Source organism: Rhea pennata, chromosome 2, assembly GCF_028389875.1.
Source record: "Rhea pennata isolate bPtePen1 chromosome 2, bPtePen1.pri, whole genome shotgun sequence".
Classification (NCBI taxonomy): domain Eukaryota; kingdom Metazoa; phylum Chordata; class Aves; order Rheiformes; family Rheidae; genus Rhea; species Rhea pennata.
Genome location: NC_084664.1, coordinates 34,403,676 through 34,424,203, shown reverse-complemented (window position 1 = coordinate 34,424,203; position 20,528 = coordinate 34,403,676). Strand labels below are relative to the sequence as shown.

General features: G+C 37.8%; 1 protein-coding gene across 1 annotated transcript; it reads left to right on the top strand.

Annotated features, from left to right (window-relative positions):
• The first annotated feature begins 2,226 nt into the window (after window positions 1-2,226).
• On the top strand, window positions 2,227-16,690 carry MACC1 (MET transcriptional regulator MACC1). The gene is made up of 5 exons (XM_062567612.1): window positions 2,227-2,376; window positions 3,113-3,227; window positions 5,433-7,471; window positions 9,984-10,172; window positions 16,475-16,690. The coding sequence occupies exons 1-5, from the start codon at window positions 2,227-2,229 to the stop codon at window positions 16,688-16,690; spliced, it is 2,709 nt and encodes a 902-aa protein (XP_062423596.1).
• Window positions 16,691-20,528: the final 3,838 nt, after the last annotated feature.

Sequence of the window (20,528 nt, the reverse complement as noted above, 5' to 3'; positions counted from 1 at the left end):
TGGGGATTTACACATTCCCAGCACTAAGGCTGGAGAGCAGGAGAGAGGGAGGGGAATCCAACTCCTGTGTCACATCACGCAGCTTCCTTCGGGAGGCACGTTGCCTGGCACGTGATGACGTACATGCAGCATGTCCTGGGCATTTCCCACCTCTTGTAGTTCTGACCTTCAAATGTGGTCATCTCCTGTATAGGAATGTTTGTGTCTCCCCCTTCTCTCCTCTTCCTGGCTGGCCTGTAGATGTGCTTGAATCACTAGGACTCCCTCCGTGTGTTCTTGTATCAGGGAATGCAGTCTTGAGAGAGAGGAGCCTGATTTTTGAAAGCATCCTTCTTCACTACCTGTCTCTTTTGTCTTCATGCAAGACTAGCAAAGGTTTTAAGGAGTTCCCAAGGGGAATTTTTAGGAAATGGCTTATTCTATTTGCAGAGATTCTTAGCTTTTATAAAACTTCTATACACAGTGTTGTTGTCATGTATCTGTCAATATATTTCTACTGTGTACAGACACTTTATTTTTACCTGTGTTCTTGTGCTGTTTCCTCATCTTCACTTATTGCCTCTGACTTCATATACCCATTTAAATACTTGTGCTTTGGTTTTATTTTTTTTGTCTTTTTTTTTGTATATAAAAGAACTATTCTTAGATTAATCTATTAATTGATCAATAAATCATTAGTCAGACACCAGTGTTGGCAATGAATGTGCTAATATTTTAAAAGGTGGACTTGTTTGTCTAACTGAGAATCCCATGCAGGCCTTCTTGTATGCTTATTGAGAATTAGACTATAAATAATCTTATACTAGCTACAGTATCTGCAATACCTGAAATAGAACCCTAAGCTAAGAATTTTGCATATTTATATGATGTATTTCATTTTAGCAACGTTTTGAGATGCAACAACAATGCAAAACTTAATTATTTGAAAGGAATGTATACACGTTATCAAAGATACTGTGTTTTATTATTAGAAAGAAATGTTTTCCTTTTATAAGGATGTGGAATGTCATATCTTGAAATTAGAGCTTTGTGATTAAAGAAGAATTTCATATTTCAGTTTGGTTCTGGTGAGGCATTAATAACAGAACTCAAGAACTGTTGGAGACTAACTTTCACTATCATCTGGAATCAGGACTTTTTAGGCTAAAATCTGAGATTTCTTGTCGAAATGCTTCTTTGATAGAGAAGACATTCAAATCATGTTAGAATTCAAACGGAGAAGGAATAAAAAATACACATGCAAGGCACATACTTATTATTCTCATATTGTATTTTGCTAACCACAGTTGAAATAAATGCTTTGCAATTTTGACAAGTATAGACTCTAGTGTCAAAATCTCTTGTTTATAACCCTGAGAGATGATCTTAAAGTCTAGATTTTTTTTTAATGGAGCTCAAATCAGTTTAGTGTCTTTCCTTATTTATAATAATGTATATAAATGTAGATAGCCTGCGTAGCTATCTTTAGATGATACTTCAAAATACAAACAAAACCCTTTACCCAGATGACAGTCTCAGAAATAAATGCAAACACAAGATGAATAGATCTGAACTCCAGCACACATTTGAGACAAAAAAAATTTAGTTCTTTCTTCACTTAGATATGGATTAATTCCACTGAAGTCAAAAATATTATACCTGTTGATGAATGCATTTGTCATTCATCAGTAGTCACGCTCCGATTACGTCTAGTAGTTTTTCATTTTGACTGTGGTGGAGGAGCTTGAAAGTCCTTATTGTACGGTGGCATCAGAGGTACCGGGTAACTCTCAGACCTAGGATCAGTCTTGCTTCCCTGCTTGTGTGCAGATCAGCACAGACTACCGTTAGCTGGAGGTAACTGAATGGTATAAACAAAAAGTACTAATTTGCACTTACAATGAGTTTGGGGGATCTCTATATTAAACCGTTGCGCTGTGTGTAATGGAAACAACCAGCCAGCTTCCAGTTTCTCATTTAGTAATGCTTTGATATAAGGTATGCCTTCCTTTTTTTCCCTGTAACTCAGTTATTAGAATTGTAACTGAAAAATCCTTTTCCTTATGGTTACACCAAAACAAAGCCCAATTCATTTTTTCTGTTTTTAATTATTGTAGAGAGATCTTCTTGGTTGCAGTTGCGTATCTATTTTTTGCCCCTCATCATTTATACACTACTACATACAGGACCACTCAGAGGATTTAGGGAGTGTTAGTAAATGATCTCTTGATTTATAGCACAGATGCAATGAGCTCTTCTGTGCAGAGAAGTCTAGAAGATTGCACTTGCTCCAGCTTCTGTTGCTGGGACACAGTGACTTTGGCACTTAGGCCATCCAACGCTGCTTCGAAGTTGTGTGCATCTGCAACTCCTTTTCCTGGGCAGCTCAGAGTAGCGGTAGGCAGGGGTACCTTAGAGTCTTGCTTTGCCATTGCAATGGATTTGCTTCTGGCTCTGTTTGTTTCAACCACAGCACCTAATTTACAGTTCTTGTGCAGACTACGTCAAAGAAGAAAGTGATTTTATTGTAGCTGGAATAAGGGAGTGGAGACACCCGAAAGTCCTTTCTTAGACTGTTGCTGTGCTGGCATGGGTCCTGTAGAAGGGTAGTCTTAAGTAGTGCTTGTAAGGACCAAAAGAAAAATCTGATTTCATGTTCACTCAGGGAAGAGTGTACGAAAAATACTATAACAGAAGGAGTTAAAAACATTTTAAGCAGGTAGAGGAAGGAACAGATTTAGATATTCATCTTTAATGTTTCTATTCAACCTTATCTCAAAACAGGAATTAGGATATTTATTAAAAATCTGTGTCTTCATTCAAGATATTCTGAATGGAAGTTATTGTACAATTCTGTTTCAGTTGTAAGACTGAAATTGTGAGTTATTGGACGTCAGTGGAGTACTATGTTGTGCTGGGGCTGTAGTACCTGGTCTTTTGGCTGTAAACTATATGGCAAAACTTGCTGTGGACTATGATGCTCTCGGGAAGGTTCCATAAATTTATTCAAACCACAACTTCATTTGCAGGATTTTTCTTTTGTGTCATATCGCAAAAACAAAGCAAATTATGCTTAGTTTCCCCTTTTCAAACTGCATGCTTACTAACATACTGTACCTTAACTGTTTCCTAGGAGCAAAATACTTCCATTGCTGAAGTAACTTCACTGCATGCTGGAGAGCTTCTACGGAGCAGATCAGAAGGAGCTTTGATTGACATGGATGACCAAACACCTTCATCTAGCTACAGTATGCCTGTTCTACTATTTTGTTTACTCAGGGTTTCCACTTAAAGTTCTGTACTTATGGAGAACTCTCAGTAGCACCAAGAGCTACAGCTGTTCGCTAAACCACTGCATTTTGATTCTTTTCTTTTATATTGCTTACATTTTGCACTACTCCTGGGGACTAACTGGGGACATCTATGTCCCCATTGTTGGAGTGCAATGGGAACGCCACAAGGTGACTAAGGTGGAACAAGAACTCCCTTGTCCCCTGCCGGAGCAAATATGGGTTAGGGGGATAGGGAGAAAAGGTTGCAAGTGTTAACCCTACATGTAAGAGATGCTACTTAGGCTACATCTGTAGGGGATCAGGAAGGGAGCAAGAGGGAGTTCTTAGCCGAACTACTAAAGCTAAAATCAAAGTTACATTAACGTCATTGCTCTTTTAACCCCCAGATTAGGTAGATGCTCTCTTAACTCTTATACAGTAGCAGATGTGAGTAACATGGGGTCTGGCACTTGCTGTGCAAGTCAGATTGTGACAAATATTTCTTTGCTAACCTACCGCAACCCACCATTACTTATCCTGGAAGGCAACATAACAAAGAGTTCAGTCTAATGACTTGGGGTCTGCTAGAGTTTTTCTTTCAGATTCTTTTCCCAAAGAAATATGCCCTTCAGAAAGGCTAATACATTTGATTAATTCTTTTTTTAATAAGTAAAAATGATTCTCCTTTTCCACCGGGAAACTTAAAGTAGCACAGTGTAGGGAAGGCTTTTTGGCCTGCAGGCAGAAGCTATGGCCTTTTTCAGTTGGAGCTTGAGCAGCCCAGCCCTGTCTGCCAGGCATCTGGCCAAGCCCAGCTGCCAGAAAAGCAGAGGGCTGGGTGCCCGGGCTCTGTTCCTCTCTGGCAGTGGACCTGGAAGGTTCTTGTCGAGACAACTCCAGAGCATTCCAGATGGGCGGCTAGGAAACTGATAAATTCCACTTGGCTTCTTCCAAATAGGATTTTTTCTGGAACTGTGGAAAAAATTCATGGTTTTGGCACTCTATCACAAGTAGTGACAAATTGGAAATTAAAAATGTGCAAAATAGTTTCAGGTTTTTTTGGCTGAAGACAGTCATTCTTGTGACTGAGTGATAATTAGTAACCTTGGAGATGGAAGTTACTATGGGGAGAATAATAATGAAGATACAGGTATGCAGAAATGCTGAATTTCCCCTCTAAAACTAAAATCCTTTGCAAGGATGTACAAAGAAGGGATGGTATAAACTTCTCCATATAAAAATAACGTCAAACTGAAGTAATAGAAACCTTTAAGATAAAAAGTTTCAGGCATGCTGTTTGAGGCAGGAATTGTGAGCTTTAAAATCAACCTCTAAACCAGGATTTGTAAAACAGTTATTAATATAAAATATGAATGAAACTTTCCAAAGGCCATCTTGTATTTACAGCAAATGGGCATTACTGTTAATGGTCAGTACTTTGATTAGAAAGTATATTTAAATATCACTTATGCACTCCCATTTGTCTGTTAAAAAGCAATCCCAGGAAAACCAGAAGACTTGAGCACTCCTTTCTGAATTTCAAATAGTACAGGAATTCATAAGCTACACCAATTGGACATTTAAATTGGAAGTTGGTATATCAAATTCCGGTCACACTGAGATGAATTGTAAGAGTGCTGTGATCAATTAAGTGCATGTGCACTAACATGAAAAGGAACCCTGAATAACACATTTACCCATACTGGCTGCATAGTCTATTTTAAAAAAAACTACATAGGAGTTGTTTAATCTTTGCATAGAAGTAGTTGCAAATGAAAAATATCCATGGTCTTTCAAAAGAGGCTACAGATTACTGTAATGTAAGAGTTTAAACCTTATGGGACCACAGCATACTCAAAGTTCATTAATAGTCATAGGGGCTGATAATGATCAGCACCTTGCAGAAGATGCTTCATATATTTTAAGACTAGTTTGGTAAAACTCTTTAATGTAAATTCTTAAATGCTACTTAAAAGTGAATATTGATACTCCATAAAAATTTGAAGTTTATAAATATGTTAGTTAACAACTGGAACTGTGTGCATTTTATAGGTTAAATTTAGTCTCTACTTATTCAGTTTAACAGATTTTCACCTGGAAATGAATGGAATAGAATATCTTATTGTCCTCAGCTGTGTTTTAACTGCTTTTGCAAATACTTTTGTTCTCTCTTTTAAACAGATGACAGTGAAAGTACATTGGATTTGAATATTGACTGTTCTGATGTATTCAAACATGTCCATGCTGTTTCCAAGACTAACCCTTTCTGGAGCGAACTGTCAGCATCCAATCCTTTCATACATGACATAGCTGCTTCGAATAGAAATGAAAATAAAAAATACCTTTCTGCCCTAAAAGAAAAACCCTATTTGTTCTCTAGAGTTTCTAGCAACAGAGACTCTCTGGATTCCTCAGGTGATGAGCTAGATATTGATTGTCTCCTGAGAAAGACTTCGATAAGAAGATCTGGACGATCCAAGAGTGTGTCTGACTTCCTGGATATTATTGATAACCAAAGACTTAATCCTCACAAGACAGGACCACAAAAAACTGTAGCTTCAGATACAGCACAGCTGCAAAATGACCGTGAAGCCTACAAGATGGCTTGGTTGAGTCACCGACAGCTGACCCGATCTTGTCTAGATTTGGAGGCAATGAGTCGTAGTCCTGGATGGGCACAAACACAAGCCACAGATATTCATGTAGTTTGTAAACTGAATCATGAAGGGGGATCAGTACAGCTACCTGACTCTGATATCAATGTTCACATCCCTATGGGCCATGTATTACCTGGAGAATTCCAAGAAGTGGGTTTAAAGGCTATTCTTAACCCTCCGTTATCACTTAACAATGAACTGTCTAGCACTGTAAGTCCTCTAATAGAACTTACATTAAGCAACCTCAACACAATTGAAGCCATTTTCTTAGAAGTAAAAGTTGCAGCTAAAGTGAAGAACGATCCTCTCAGCCAAGTCATGACTGATATTGTGTGCTTTTACAGTGTCAGTAAAGATGGGCCTTTTAAGAAGTTACAGAACTGCTACTTCTATCAAGATACCATACAAGTGAAGCTGACAGACCTAAGCCATGTGATGTATACAGTGATTGCAGTACAAGCAAACAAAATTCAACCTCCAGCCACTAATGTCTGGGACTATGTTCACCGAACTGTTTCAGTTGGAATTTATGGTCCCAAATATATTCACCCATCTTTTACAGCAGTTTTTACAGTCTTTGGTCATAACTATATTCCAAGAAAACTTACAATTTGTGATATTAAAAAGGGGGGGAAAAATATGCCCCCTGTTGTATTTCAGCTGTGGGGAAAACACACATTCCTGCTTGAAAAGCCACAAGATCTAAACATTTCTTTGATATCCTGTGATCCAGATTTTGAAGTGAAGATGGAAAATGAAAGCAGAAGTATTAAAGAAGAACAACTGAAAACTGGTGAAATGGTCCACCAACAATTCCTGTTTTCCATGTTAGGATCCAGGGAGATGCATTTCTTCATTTTCCTTGTTCAGATTAAAGACTTAAAAAGTAACCAAGTGATGCAGTTTTGCGTTACAACTCCTGATCCAGCTCCAAAATTAAGTGGAATTGTCAGTAGAACAAAGCACTTACCAAAATGCAAAGAAATCAAGTCTGCACCTTTGCTATTAATACCAGCCGTTAAATATCCGAAGTTTCAAGATAAATGTTTAAACGTTAACACCTACGGAGTGGCTTTGAAAACTGTGTTACGTCAAAGTAAGATTGACTATTTGTTAGAATATTTTAAAGGGGACACAATAGCACTTCTTGGTGAAGAAAAAGTAAAAGCCATTGGGCAGGCTAAAATAAAAGAATGGTATGTAGGAGTTCTCAGGAAAAAGGTTGGTCTTGTACATTGCAAAAACATAAAAGTGATTTCCAAAGAACAAGCTATGGATGTTGCTGATAGTGAGCTACCAACCAGGAATCTTGTTGAACAAATTGCACTGCCATTTAAAAAACTGACTTACATCTACTCTGTAGTCTTATCTACAGTATCCGAGAGCGTTTATGATTGGAGAGCTTTGGCTGAAGTGCTAGGATATTCACATATGTCATGGGATGACTTTAACAAGGCATACTTTGATAAGGAATCGGAAAGAGTTGCACATGTTGTGAAGAGGCTGAAGGAAGACTGCCATGCTAACAAAAATAAAAGACTATTTCTTTATGAGATCGTTGTTGTAAGTATTGCACAAGCTAACTTGGTTTTTGGGAACACATTGCCAAGACTCTTAAACTACTCAGTAGTAATTTCTGAGCAACAAAATATGGTCCTTTATCTTTGTTGGAATGTTCAGAAATGTGAATGCATTATTAGAAGCTGTGGATGCATATACATATGAAAAATGCATCTAGAGTCTCTTTGAAAAAGTAATACTTGTATCAATTCATTCTAAGCAGCGTTCTTAAAAATTCTGGGAAGCCTGCTCATTTAGTAGATTTTTTTTTTGAATTTTTATATACATGTGTGTATGTGTGTCTGTATGTATATATATATGCATGTATATATATAAAAATATATGCGTATATGTGTATAAAGGCATGATAAAAACAGTTGCCATGATCGTGGCAAGCATGGCTTCCCTGAGCAATTCAGTCCCATTTTCAACTAGTTAACATCATAGTGTGGAGCTCCATTAGTTGTCAATATTCTCTACCATAAACTGTACATCTAAGACTCTTCTCTTTATTTAAAGGAAAGAAAACCTGAGCTGTATGTTGAATACAACACTTTCTATCTGTATGTGACATCTTCATAGTCAGCACTGTTGCCGCTAAAATAAGATATTGCAAGAATTTTGGTTCAATTTCATGACGCTGTTTTGAAAACCATTGAACAGCTTCTACATCAGTCAATATTGTGACAGGGAAATCAAAAAGTGTATTTGTTCTAACCACTGCCAGGTGATAGGTTGCATTGTTAATCATCATATTTTGGCAATGTTCTAAAAATTTACACATGAATCTGCATGCAAATTTAATTTGGAATTCAGGATTATTCAATGCTGTCCTTGAGTCTGACTGAAAAGTATATCAGCCTTTTTAGAGACAGATGAGAATTAAGTTGCTCACAGAAAGGTATAACAAATGTATTATGGAAATGATTATTTGAAAAATTCACATTGCAGCATTTTATTTTTATAGCCTTCTGGCTACCTCTGCATCGCAGACAGTAGGGTTCGCTTCTCGTAAGTGGTCTCTGTTCTTTGAAGTGCAGAGAACAATTTTAGCAAAAGGAGCTCAGGAAAATTTGGCAGCAGTGGCCACTTAAAGTTCTGAAGAAATGCATTAAACTGAGTGAAATAAAACTGAACAAGAATGAAGCAGAATGTAGAAACTAAAGATAGTTTGGTCTTAACTGTTTCTGTTCAAAAATAGGTGGGAAAAGGAAAGGGGAAAGCTTGTAATGTAAACAATGCAATGTTTTGAAGAGCTCATTACAGAACAGGCAAAAGGTGGGGCATAACTGGACCAGTAAGATGGTTCACTTTTAATATGTATATGATTTTAGGCTGTGAAATGCCACTATAGGGCTCTAGTTTTGTAAAGCTAGACTTAAGGCTACATATCATCCATGTCACTTGTGGACAGAATTTATTTTTTTTTTATTTTATTTTTTTTTCCTGTGTTCTTGCTCCTCAGAGCAAAGCAAACTAAATAGTTTCTTCCTCTCTGCTTTGCCACAGTGCGTGGGGATTTGGTATTATAGGCTATATTCTGTTTCTCAAGACAGTGACTTCTTAAGTATTTGATCCGAGACATGCACTATTGGTTTGGGATCTATGGTGAGTGAATTCTGGTTAGTTATGAGACAAACATCTTGCCTACTAACAGTTCTACTGTTTGTAAAGAGGATTTTTATGGAAAAATGGTTTTCAATTAAATCACACAAATGTCTGATTTCTGCAGAAATATTTGATGTTAAAAATCAATTTCTGGAAAACAAGGAAATTGTCTGGTTTTGGCTTTTGATCTTTCACTGAAAATTCAGTATTTTCAGTGGAACTTTTTTTCTGTTAATTGGGGGGAAAAAATACCTCTATTCCCATTAGCTGTAGTCCAAACAAATAATAAAGGAGAATGCAACATATCTGCCTTTCCCTCCTGGAAGCCACTTTACTCCTGGAACCACTTTAATATGTTTGTTCTTAAAAGCTCATGTGGAAGGGGGGAAGTTTTTGCTTGCATCTCTGCCTAGTAGGCAGGATATTATCAGTTCTGTAGGAGGATTAAATCAAAAGGTGCTGGCCAATAATTATTTTTTGGAAAAGAAGTAGACTAAGGACTACATCTTAGTATAATTGTGCTAACTTTATTTTTAAGTTTCATGTCATATTTTAAGAAACTAATGTTTATGCCTCAAATATTTTTGTTGGAGAAGAGTGTTTTTTTCTTCAGGATCCTTGAGCTTGGCAGGATCTATATGACACTGGAATGCTGAAGCAGCTGAATGCCAGCTTATTTTGTACTTAAGCTTGTAGGCATTTTTCCTATGAAATTATTGGCAACACCCTTTTGAAGAGGGGGAAAAAAAAGTATAAAGAGTTGCATATTTTCACAAATACAAAACTGACAAAAAAAAAAAAACACTTCCTGTCCACTTAAAAATGCAGATTAGCACTATAAAAACAAATTATATTGATCTGATTGTAATTATTAGTGAAGGAACCCTAACGAATATGATTGTTGTAGGCACTTCTGAAGATAGATTGCCAGGGATTAGTGGCACGTCTTACCCAGGACACTGTCATCTTGACTTCAGCAGTCAAGCTTGGCAAATACTGGCGGGAACTTGCGGAGAAGCTAGCCAGACTCACAAAGCAGCAGATTGAGGCTTATGAAATACCTCATCAAGGGAAAAATGGAGAGGTAGCTCTGGAGGTAAGTCTCTGGTGTAACAGCATGTGCATGCTTGCTCCTCTTCACAAACGAAGCCAGGATTCTTCTTCCTTGTTGTGTACCCTTCTTTCCTTCTGTAGTTACAGCTTCCTTATTTAATTTGTCAGGTCTCCAGTGCAAAGATTTCTCATCATGTCTTGTTTGCAGCTATCTAAGATATTTTGGTATGATAACACTGAACAACTGGCCTAAAAGAAACAATTTACTATGGATATCCTAGTTTCTGTCTGTCCTGAGCTTCAGCTCTTTAGTCCTGTCCAAGGGCTGTTTTCAGTCCCCTTTATTGTCCCATCCCTCCTCAACATTAATTTCGCCTGCTCTGTTCTGGGTGGGTGCTTCCTCTATTTAAATCAACCCTTGCTCCCTTTTTCATCATCTTTTTCCTGCCTGGCCTCATTTCAAAGAAAACGAGGAAGACTGTTCAGTCTGTGAGTGAGCTATCAGATCACCTTTAGTACAGCTTTTGCTCTCTACACTGAAAAAGTTTACATCATTTACACTTTTATATTCTATATTTGTGTCAGAATTTTCACCATTTAAGAATCATAAGGTTGGAAGGGACCTCTGGAGATCTAGTCCAGCCCTCGAGCAACTGGCCCGTATGGGGATTGAACCCACAACCTAGGCATTAGCAGCACCACGCTCTAACCAACAGAGCTAAACCTGCTAAGTTATGAGAATTAAGGGGTTGGAGGCCTGGACCCCATTTTCACTGCTGTCCTATCATACAAACGTGGCCAAATCCATGTTTTAAATTCATTTTTGCCATGCAGTTAATGCTATTTACCATTTGTTGTAAAACACTTTTGTTATACAGAAGTATAATTTCTAAGTGAAAGCTAGGCAATTGTCTTCTCAGATGTGTTTTAGTGCATACACATGTAAGGAGCAATTTAGGTACCTAAATATAGCTCTAGTGTTATTTTAGATGCCCAGAGAAATCCCTGGCACCTGTGTAATGTGGTGTGTTTGACACACCACATCTAAGGCCCACAAGCCTTAGAGTGGGCCTGCATCCACCTGCACCTGGGAGCTGACAGGCGGGCTATCCTCCCGGCACACCTCCGTCCAGACAGCTGAGTTCCTTCCTTAGTTTCTCCACCCTTACTTTGTTAACACCAAAAGCATGCAGTAAATCTACTGTTGCCCACAGAGTCGTATGCCAAGGACTTCTAGCATTCTAGTCTCAGAGGTGTTTTCCTTGAGCATCCTCTCTTACCAGCTTTGCTGAATACTCAGGCTGACCTTTCTGCCTAAGGCTCTTGCCTTCAGGCTGGACTTGCCCTCTGCCTGCAGTATCTATTCCGATTATTGCAGATAATGCGCATGATCCAACCTGAATTCCTTCTCTCTTGAAGTGATTCCTTTGGTAACGAGGAGCAACTTCCCATCCATACCTTCACAACAGCTCAAGACAATTTCTTGTTCCTTCTCCTTTCCTTATGTCTGAGTCTCCTGTTCTCTGCCAGACATACCTTCCTTTCCAGTGTCCCGATCCCACGAAAGCTGTCGCCTCAGTTTTACCTGCCTTATGAAGGCTATCAAGGGTTTCCTATTCTGATTCTGAACAACCACCTCTTATTTATTTTGGATAGCTCTCACGCTCTAAACTAATATTTGAGTAAATCTCCATATTTTTGCTTTCAAGGTTTGGCACGTTTCTACAAAATTACGTCTATCATTGCTGTTTGCAAACATTTGCTACCCCTTTGATCTTGCTTTTCTCTTTGGGCTATTTCATGTACTTCTTAGAGTTGCTCTGAGTGTGCTCTCTGTGCCTGGATAAATCTTCTTTCTTAAAATGTTTTCTCATAAAATTCTCAGTTCTACCAATTCATAGCCTACTATTTTCTTTTTAGCTCTGTTTTTACATATTTTATCTCCTTCTAAAATACTAAAATCAAAAAGAATGTGAATGCTTGTCACTTCCATTTTGTTTGCTTTTTTCTAACCTGTTCTATAGTGCCTAATCTAATTTCCCAGACTTTTCTTTTGTATATTAAGCTTTTTGCATTTGTCTGACAAAATCTCAGCTTTCTGAAGTAGGAATTATAGACCTGATTATTCCTGAACAATATGCAACTCCATTCATCTCTGTGGTATTTGGAAATGTTTTCTCTATAGCTAACAGACAGCAGAAACAAAATCTTAAACCTATTTTTTTTCAGGTATAGACACAAGCACTGTTTGAACTATAAAAAATGTAAGTTGCACCAGTGGCCATAGAAAATGAAATTCCCTTTAAATTCAGTGTAGTAATGTACTAATGTGCATTGTTAAAGACCCTCTGCCATATACCTTCAGTTGTGAAAGTACAGTCTGTTACCACCAATTTTCTCCAGCACAAAAATTGTTGATCAGCAGAAAGCTATCTGCATGAGTGGTGCTATTTACCATTCTTTCAACTACTCTTTATTATTACATACCAAGTTAGTAATTTTTCCCAAATTGGTAACGTTAATAGAAAAGTTGGGGGGGGGGAGTCTCAGTATGACCCAAACTTGGTATAAAAAGATGAAATGATTTCCCTGAACAAATTTTAAAGTTTATACAAGTTTCATAGTTTAACTTGCAGCAGGACTGCTCAGATGAAAGAGCAACAGTACATTTTCATGTAAGGTATGACAGACAGCTACAGACAGAATTTAATTTCTGTAACTGAACTTGCACACAGAGAAAATACGAACAGTTATGTATCCATCGGGAGATTTAGAATACTCTGAGATTTAAAATGAGTGATACTGGTCTCATTTGCATGGCAACATGCATTTAAGCACCAGTGAGATTATGAATTTGACAGGAAATCTGAATCTTACAGAGAAATTAGTTTATTTACAGGTTGCACTATGCACATCACTATCCTGTGCCAAGCAACACTCGTTATATCATGGTCTTATCATCTCTTTGTCAATAGTGACATTGTATGAAAAGGTACGAGTCGTATGTTGATGCACATCCATATTATCAAACATCAATACTAAACAATTATTATGAAACAACTGAACTATTTGCATGAAAAAAAGTATTTTTCTCTCTCCAGAACAGTTCCCCTCCTCTGCCTCCAAAATAACCATTTTGCTGTCTCAAACAGCCAATTCTTTTACTTTCAAGAGATTTTTAACATGATTTTTGTTATAAACACTTCCAAGATTTTCCACTTTTCAGTGACAGTAGCTGCTGCTAGGAGATAGCAGTTACATTCCTCATAAAATTGGCAATATTAGAGCACATTCAATTTTTAAGAGGACATGCAACAAGCAAACTGAAACATCAGCATTTGCTTTGTTTTTATCTCATTTCACAAGGCCCAGCATAGACATGTCATACCACAAGACCAGGTATCTAGCACAGGTATCTCGCATGAATGCTCAGCATCCTCAATGTCCTGTGAATCTAAGCCTGAATTTCAGTGTTCTCCTAATTTCAGTGCTTTCTACTGATCCCTACACTCATCAGAGCTCTGGTGGGTTGACCTCTCTGTATTGGGAAACATTGTAACCCACTTCTGTTTATGAAGTGCTTCACGGTGGTTATTCACTGGGGGAAGGATCTACAGGGGACACAAAGTGAATGTAGCTACTATACTGTAAACTCTCACCTGTGTAGGCAAGCCCACAGTGTTGTTTCAGGGTTAACCCTAGTCTGACTATTTATTTCACAGTGATTGCTGATCATGATATTACTTAGTGAGTATAAAAGAATCCTCGTTAAAATCATCTTATTGCAGCCTTCAGTTTTCTATTAGAAACACTTTCTCATTCATAATGATTATTGGTCTGAAAATGGGAAACCAAGCAGAGATGGGGGAGTAGTAAATTTTGACTAATTATTGACAATTATCTGAAAATATTGACCAATTCTTTACTCATTAAGGGCTATTTCACCATCAAGAGGGTTGGCTGGCTGAAAAATGTTGCTACTGTTAAACATAATCTTTTTCTTAGTGGGAGAAATTTCCTCTCAAATGATCACATAAGCAACCTGAGATGCATGCAATTGGTGCCTAGCTTTTTGAAGTGCTTTTCATCAGTAAATTTCAAATCACTTTATAGAGTATGTAGGTATTACTGTTACCTGCTCAGCCAAGGCAGTGGGAACGAGAGGCCACAAGGGCCTCATTGCTGGCACATGGTTAACATCTTGTCCACCAGAACTCCCAGGTCCTTCTCTGCAGTGCCAAACTGACCTTCAGCATAAATCAAAGCACAGCGTATAATACTCACTGATGTCTTTTCACAAGTTAGTGGAGATCACCAGATAGACTGCTGCAGCCCCAAACCCTTCTGATAACCTCGTCCAACAGAAATATGAGGAAAGGAAGCAGGAGACAGAGAAAAGGCATAGCAAGTGTTAGAATATCAGAAATCCCAGATTCTCTCTTTGGCCACCTTGGGTATGAAGGTAGGAGTAGGAATAAAGCAGCTTTCTGGTCACCGCATAAATGCCCCAGTGGTTAACTCATTCATTTTATTTAAAATATATTTTGGAATAACTAGTATTTTCAGCAATACATTAAGAAAATATTGATTTTATTTTTTCCTATTATCAGACAGAATATGTTTGAAAAATCATCATTCTCCCTCTCCCCACCAACTTATTCTTCTTTTTGTAAGACAGACTTGGTTAAAGCCAGTACATGCAGTTGGTATTCTGGGTGAACAAAGACATCCTTCCCTTTTTCAGCAAGCTAAAGTGACAGACTTCACTGTCATAGTGCATAAGCACTTTTTATGGCTCAAATGAAAGGCAGAAACCAGACTAAGTCTGTGAAACACACTATTGGGGAGATGAGTTGTAGGGGTGTTTTTTTCTTGTTTGGTGGTTTTTTGTTTGGGTTTTTTTTTCCTTGGTTGGAGAGGGTAAGGCAAGAGAATTCGAGGGAGATGGTTGCAGAAACTACGGTACAGTGAATCCCTGGGATAAGTTAAGAGCCCTTAACCTAAACCTGGAGAGAAGCTCAAAACCATAAGCAGAGGAACTTTTTCCTGATACCTGGTTCTGCTAATAATCAAGGAAATAGGGCTTTATATTGTGTATTTCTTTTTAACTTAATTGGATTAAATCAAATAACCAATTTCCTCCTGAATTATCCTTCAGAATCATGAAACCTTCCTTTCCATTAAAAAGGGAAAGCAATGTTAACAACAAAAAAAAAAGCCTTTTAGAATTAAGGGGCAGCTTGGTCACTTCTGTGCATATATACATGTGCAAACATCACTACATGTGCTTACATAACTATGCATAATTGTATTTCTCTTAATACAGCAAAAGCCAGTACATTTGGGAAAGTCATGGGTTCCTGTGCACCATCCATGCAATTTCCAGTTAAACTGCGCTCTGCAGAACCTTTATTGCGGGTGTGAAGTAGCAAGCTACAGAAATCTGATAGCCCAAGTTAAATTTGCAGAAGCAGCAGCTGGGAAAATAATCTTTGTTTGTAAACTGAACAAACTTACCGTGGCTATCAGCACTTTGAAAGATATAAGGTCAGAGTGGTATCTGAATCTTTCTGTCATGGCTTAATTAATGTTACTAGACCAATGACAAATTACACCTGCTACAGATCTGCTCTGTATTTGTTTGTCATAAAACAAACATACCGTAATTTGAAGTGAGGGGCACTGGTAACTCATTTTTTCATTTTCTTTGTTTCTTATAGGATACATTTTGAATAATGTGTCCTGATTTTAAAAAGTTAATTTAAATGCTTTTGACTCCCTACTCTTGTGGCTGTTATTATTTTAAACAGAGGTTTTATAGACAGATCCAATCTTCCTGCTGCTGCTACCAGAAACCACTTGTGTAAAGACAAGCATATTTAAAAGTTATAGGCAGCAATGCAGTCAGGCTACAGTACGATATTGATTAGTGAGACAAAGTGAGATATTAACCATCAAAAGTACAATCAAACCCCAGATAGGCAAACTGCTGTTAAGTGATTGCATTGCAGAAAGGACCAAGGGGGAGTATGTTTTACTTCTGTCTGCTGTGCTTTGTGTTATACTTTCTGACATGTGTAGACTTGGTGATAGTCATTTGAAAGAAGATTTTGATTTTTTTTTAATGATTTATTATGTTAAGAATTCAAGAATTTAACAGAAATGAAGTGTATAAGGTTGCTAGAAATTTTATATGAACACATATATGATAAAGTATTTCAATGTGGTTAGAGATCAGACTTTTTTCTTTTGTGAGACTTTTCTACTACTGCAAAGATTTAGGTTCTTTTTTCCCCTCAGTAATTCAATTTCTGCAGCTAAACTTTTCTGTTTCTCACTTTGCAGATGATGTGGAAACCTGCATACGATTTTCTCTACACATGGGGTGCCCATTATGGAGATAGTTACAGGGATGTCTTACAAGACCTGCAATCAGCTTTGGACAAAATGAAAAACCCTGTAACAAAACATTGGCGAGAGCTGACTGGAACTTTGGTTCTTGTGAATTGCCTGGACGTTTTAAGGGCAAGTGCTTTCTCCACACGGGAGGAAGAAGACTAGAGCACCAAATTATTTTCTGGAAAATTTATCTGATCTCTAAAAGGAGCTATTTCTGATTGCACTGACTTCTGGGTGGAGATCATTTTTAAGAGAGTCACGCATAGATGAGTTCAGCCCATGAGACATAAGTTTACATTTCCAATGGGGCATTAAAATCATAATCTGTGATTTCATTGGTTCCAAAAGCTCTTGACTGCAAGACAATGAGAGCAGGGTAACCTAGAAAAACCTTAGATCTCTTCTGTCCTCAACTGGGACATAATTCATATTCTCATAAAACAAGAAATCAAACAGTTATTCTTCACACCTAGAAAAAAGTGCCAAAGTGTTTCTTTTTTTTTAGACTCCAATTCAAGACAGAAATGGGCAATTTAACGATCAAAACAGTTGTTTGTTGAGGTAGTTGGTAGAGGTTTTATGCTGCTTTTTACACCAGCAAATCTGTGTGTGAGGTAGCTGTTTTCTCAAAAAAAAAAAAAAAAAAAAAAAATCTAAGTGGGGTTCATTTTAGATTCATTTTTTTAATACAGCAGTTAATTTCTATTAGTTGTATACTCTAAAAATAACCTTGCTTATCAATAAAATCTTGATATTAAAAATTATAAATGCAGAGAATGCGATTTGAATAATACTTATAGTCTAACTGACTTTTTAATTTTTCTTAGCATAAACTTCTAAATAAATTTAGTTAAATGGTAGCTCTGAAAGGTTAAAGCCCTTCTGAGTATCTTTAATCAAGGTTTATTGAGAAACATCAGCAAATAACTGCCATTCTACTCATGACAACCAGTTGAAAAGAAAATTGATATTCTGTCATCACTTTTAGTTGACAAGACAAAGTCAAATTCCTTCTAGACTACCACAAAATAGTTGTATTTCAGCCCAGAACTTGCGCTTCAGTTGTTTTCTGTCATTAGTTGATCTCTGTTCAGGAGGAAAGTTTTGTGCTTCTAAATCAAAATAGAACACTTAAACTTTTTTTTTGTTTTTTTTAATTTCCCTCCCCTCTCCTTTTCCCCTACCTGCTTTCTTTTCTAATCTAATTAAGCTTTCGCAAAGCATTTATGGCTAACGGAGGCTGAGGAAAGAGCACTTGTTCCAGGAATGGGAAAGCTCACTCACAGACAGAACCTTAAGCAGCAGGACTTGACTGAATTAGTGTGCGTGCAGGTCATCTGGCTGCAATGGACTTGCTCCTGATTTGCAACAGGAAAAGGAATTCAGCTGGCAAAATATTGTATTTGCTGGTCAAGGAAAGATCTAGAAAAAGGAGTCAGATCACTTGATCTGTTTCATGTACTAGCACCTATTTTATTTTTTGCCCCGTGCAGTTTTAAAAAGAGCTTTAGAGAAAATATAAAATGATATTCTCTTAGTATCTTATACTTCTGTGCAGAGACCAGCGCTTCCTCTCTGCTTGCTTGCAGGGAGAAAATGTCTGTTCTCTTTTGCTGTTGTGCTGCTGGATTAGCAAAAGGTACATGCTGGTTTCTTTAAAAGTACATTTTAAATAAAGTTCTAAACATCAAAATACTGTTACAATTATAAATAAAATATTATAAATTTAACTAAAATTATTTTAAAATAATATTTATAAGGAAAAACTGCCTATTCTCGGGGAAACATTTCTGTAGTTTTTCCAGATCTTGCTATAGCTCCTGCTTATAGTAGAATCACAACCTGAATGAGATTTTGCAATGATGCAGCAGATTACAGGCCTTGTCCCTACACTGAACTGCAGGGAAATACATTTCCGGCTTCCTACAAGCAGATATATTTGAGCAGGTCGCATAAACATCTTCTAGCTTCACTATATTCTCTTACTGGGAAATCTTCTTCCAGTGAGGTAGGCCATTCTCTCTTTACTTAAAACTCTGATAAGCTTCCCCTGGCTTTAACAGCTGAGCAATACTACTTGCTCCTGCTTCTGAAGACATGTTTTTGCACTTATACAATTTTTGCACCTTTATTTAATGTTTACTGCATGCCATATTGGAAAAAAAAAGGAATATTCTCTTAGTAATAAGAACATGAAAATACAAGACTGAGTACAAGTCAAATTGAGGAGATATTGCTGGAAGCTACCCCTTCCTGGCTGCATGATTCTACCCAATAGGATGGGCAAGCTTCCCGAAGTCATGTCTGAAGGGTAGTTCAGACTGCAAAAGGGGACTGTGGTCAGGGATTCATGAAGAAAAGTGTTTGGAGAGGAGAGGCTGAGTGCCCATCAGTTTCAAGGCTAAATCCTTTAATTGCTGTGAAACAGCAGCAAAGATGTCTCTGCCTTGTTCAAGAGTTGAATTTGGCCTTGTAGATATAGAAAATATTGATTTAGTGAGTCAGTGTTCTCTCTAGCTTGAAATATGCAACTGGTCCTCCAAGTATATGTCTTTAAAAGGGAATTTATATCTGTCTGTGTAGTTGTGCTGCATGCTAGATTTTTTGTGAACTTTGGTTGCTAATTGCACTCCCCATCCTTTGCTATAAGCTTCTGCTCATATGAATGAAATGTGCACTCATGCAATATTCTGTTTACTTTAGCAACCCACATTGGATATAAAAAAATAGGTATTAAAAACTCATATTTTATTTATTGCTCTAATATTCAAAACCACGAAATGCCAGCAGAGAGTTGAAGCAGCTGCAGTCAGCAGCAACACACAGCTAGGAGCACATGGCTTTGGTAAACACACTCTGTTCTTGACCTTTTCTCCTTTCCTCCCACCCTGTCAAGAGAGAACAGCTTTCCCAGGAGCCTGCACACATACCTTCTTGGTTTTCTGCAAATCAGGATGAGATTAACAGCTCGTTGGGAGGAGACAAGGAAAAATACCAGCTCCTAGTCCTAGCCTTAAATGACCCTCTGTTTCTAGGTTTCCCAACTTTTCTTGTGAGCACAACTTGGAGAAAGAGCTATGTCAGCTTGTTCCATTTCCCTTTGTATATGTAGGTAGAAAAAAACCCATCCATCTAAGATCTGAATGGCTAAGTTCTTTAAACAGAAAAAAACAAAAGAGTTGTGAGCATGCCAACTGCCTCACTGCTTCACCTGCTGGTGAAAACTGGAGAAAGCATTCCTTCTGCGCTGGCTGCCCTCAGTCCTGGCTGGGGCAGGCGCATTCGATAGTGGGCAGCAATAAGGAAAGTCCTGCTGTCACTCACACTAGAAATACTGTTTCTTGCGGTGAAATTGGAAGCCATTCCTGTTATTACAGTGCAGAGGCATCTCAGCTCCATGTCATTTAATGGCACAGTACAGTGACATATTTCTAAACTAATAGCTGTCAAAGCAGGAGAGAAATGACAAATTATTGCCCCATAAAAGTTTCAGTCCTGAGCTGGGCTTGGGGAGGGTTTCAGTTCCCTAGGTTTCAATTCCTGGATGCTGTTTTAGAAAGCTGAATGATAGGGACAGAAATGAAAGTTTCCTGTAAAATATAAGCAAATGGCTAGTCAACAAGCCAGTCTATGGAGATGCTCAAAGCAGCGGAAAGGGCACCAGGAGCAAGCTGCAGGTTGAATGATGGGTAGGGGTGTTCTTCAGGGAATCATCCAGGGAACAACGTGGGAGGCATCACCCTCCACCTTCCTATCAAGGCCAGAAAAATGAGGAGAGCTGGGCGAGTGCCTCTTTTAAGTCATTTCTGTGAAAATATCTCTCTGCCTCAAATTACTCTTGTAAAACCTAACCTATGTGAAAAGTAATTACCAAGCATCTCGACAGGAGCAACTCTGTTTCTTGTTTCAAGCTAATTCTGAATGCTTATTTGTGAAGTACTTCTGAACTCATTCTCAGTAAGTGATCAGGCCAGTGGTCGTCTAAACAATAAAGGCTATC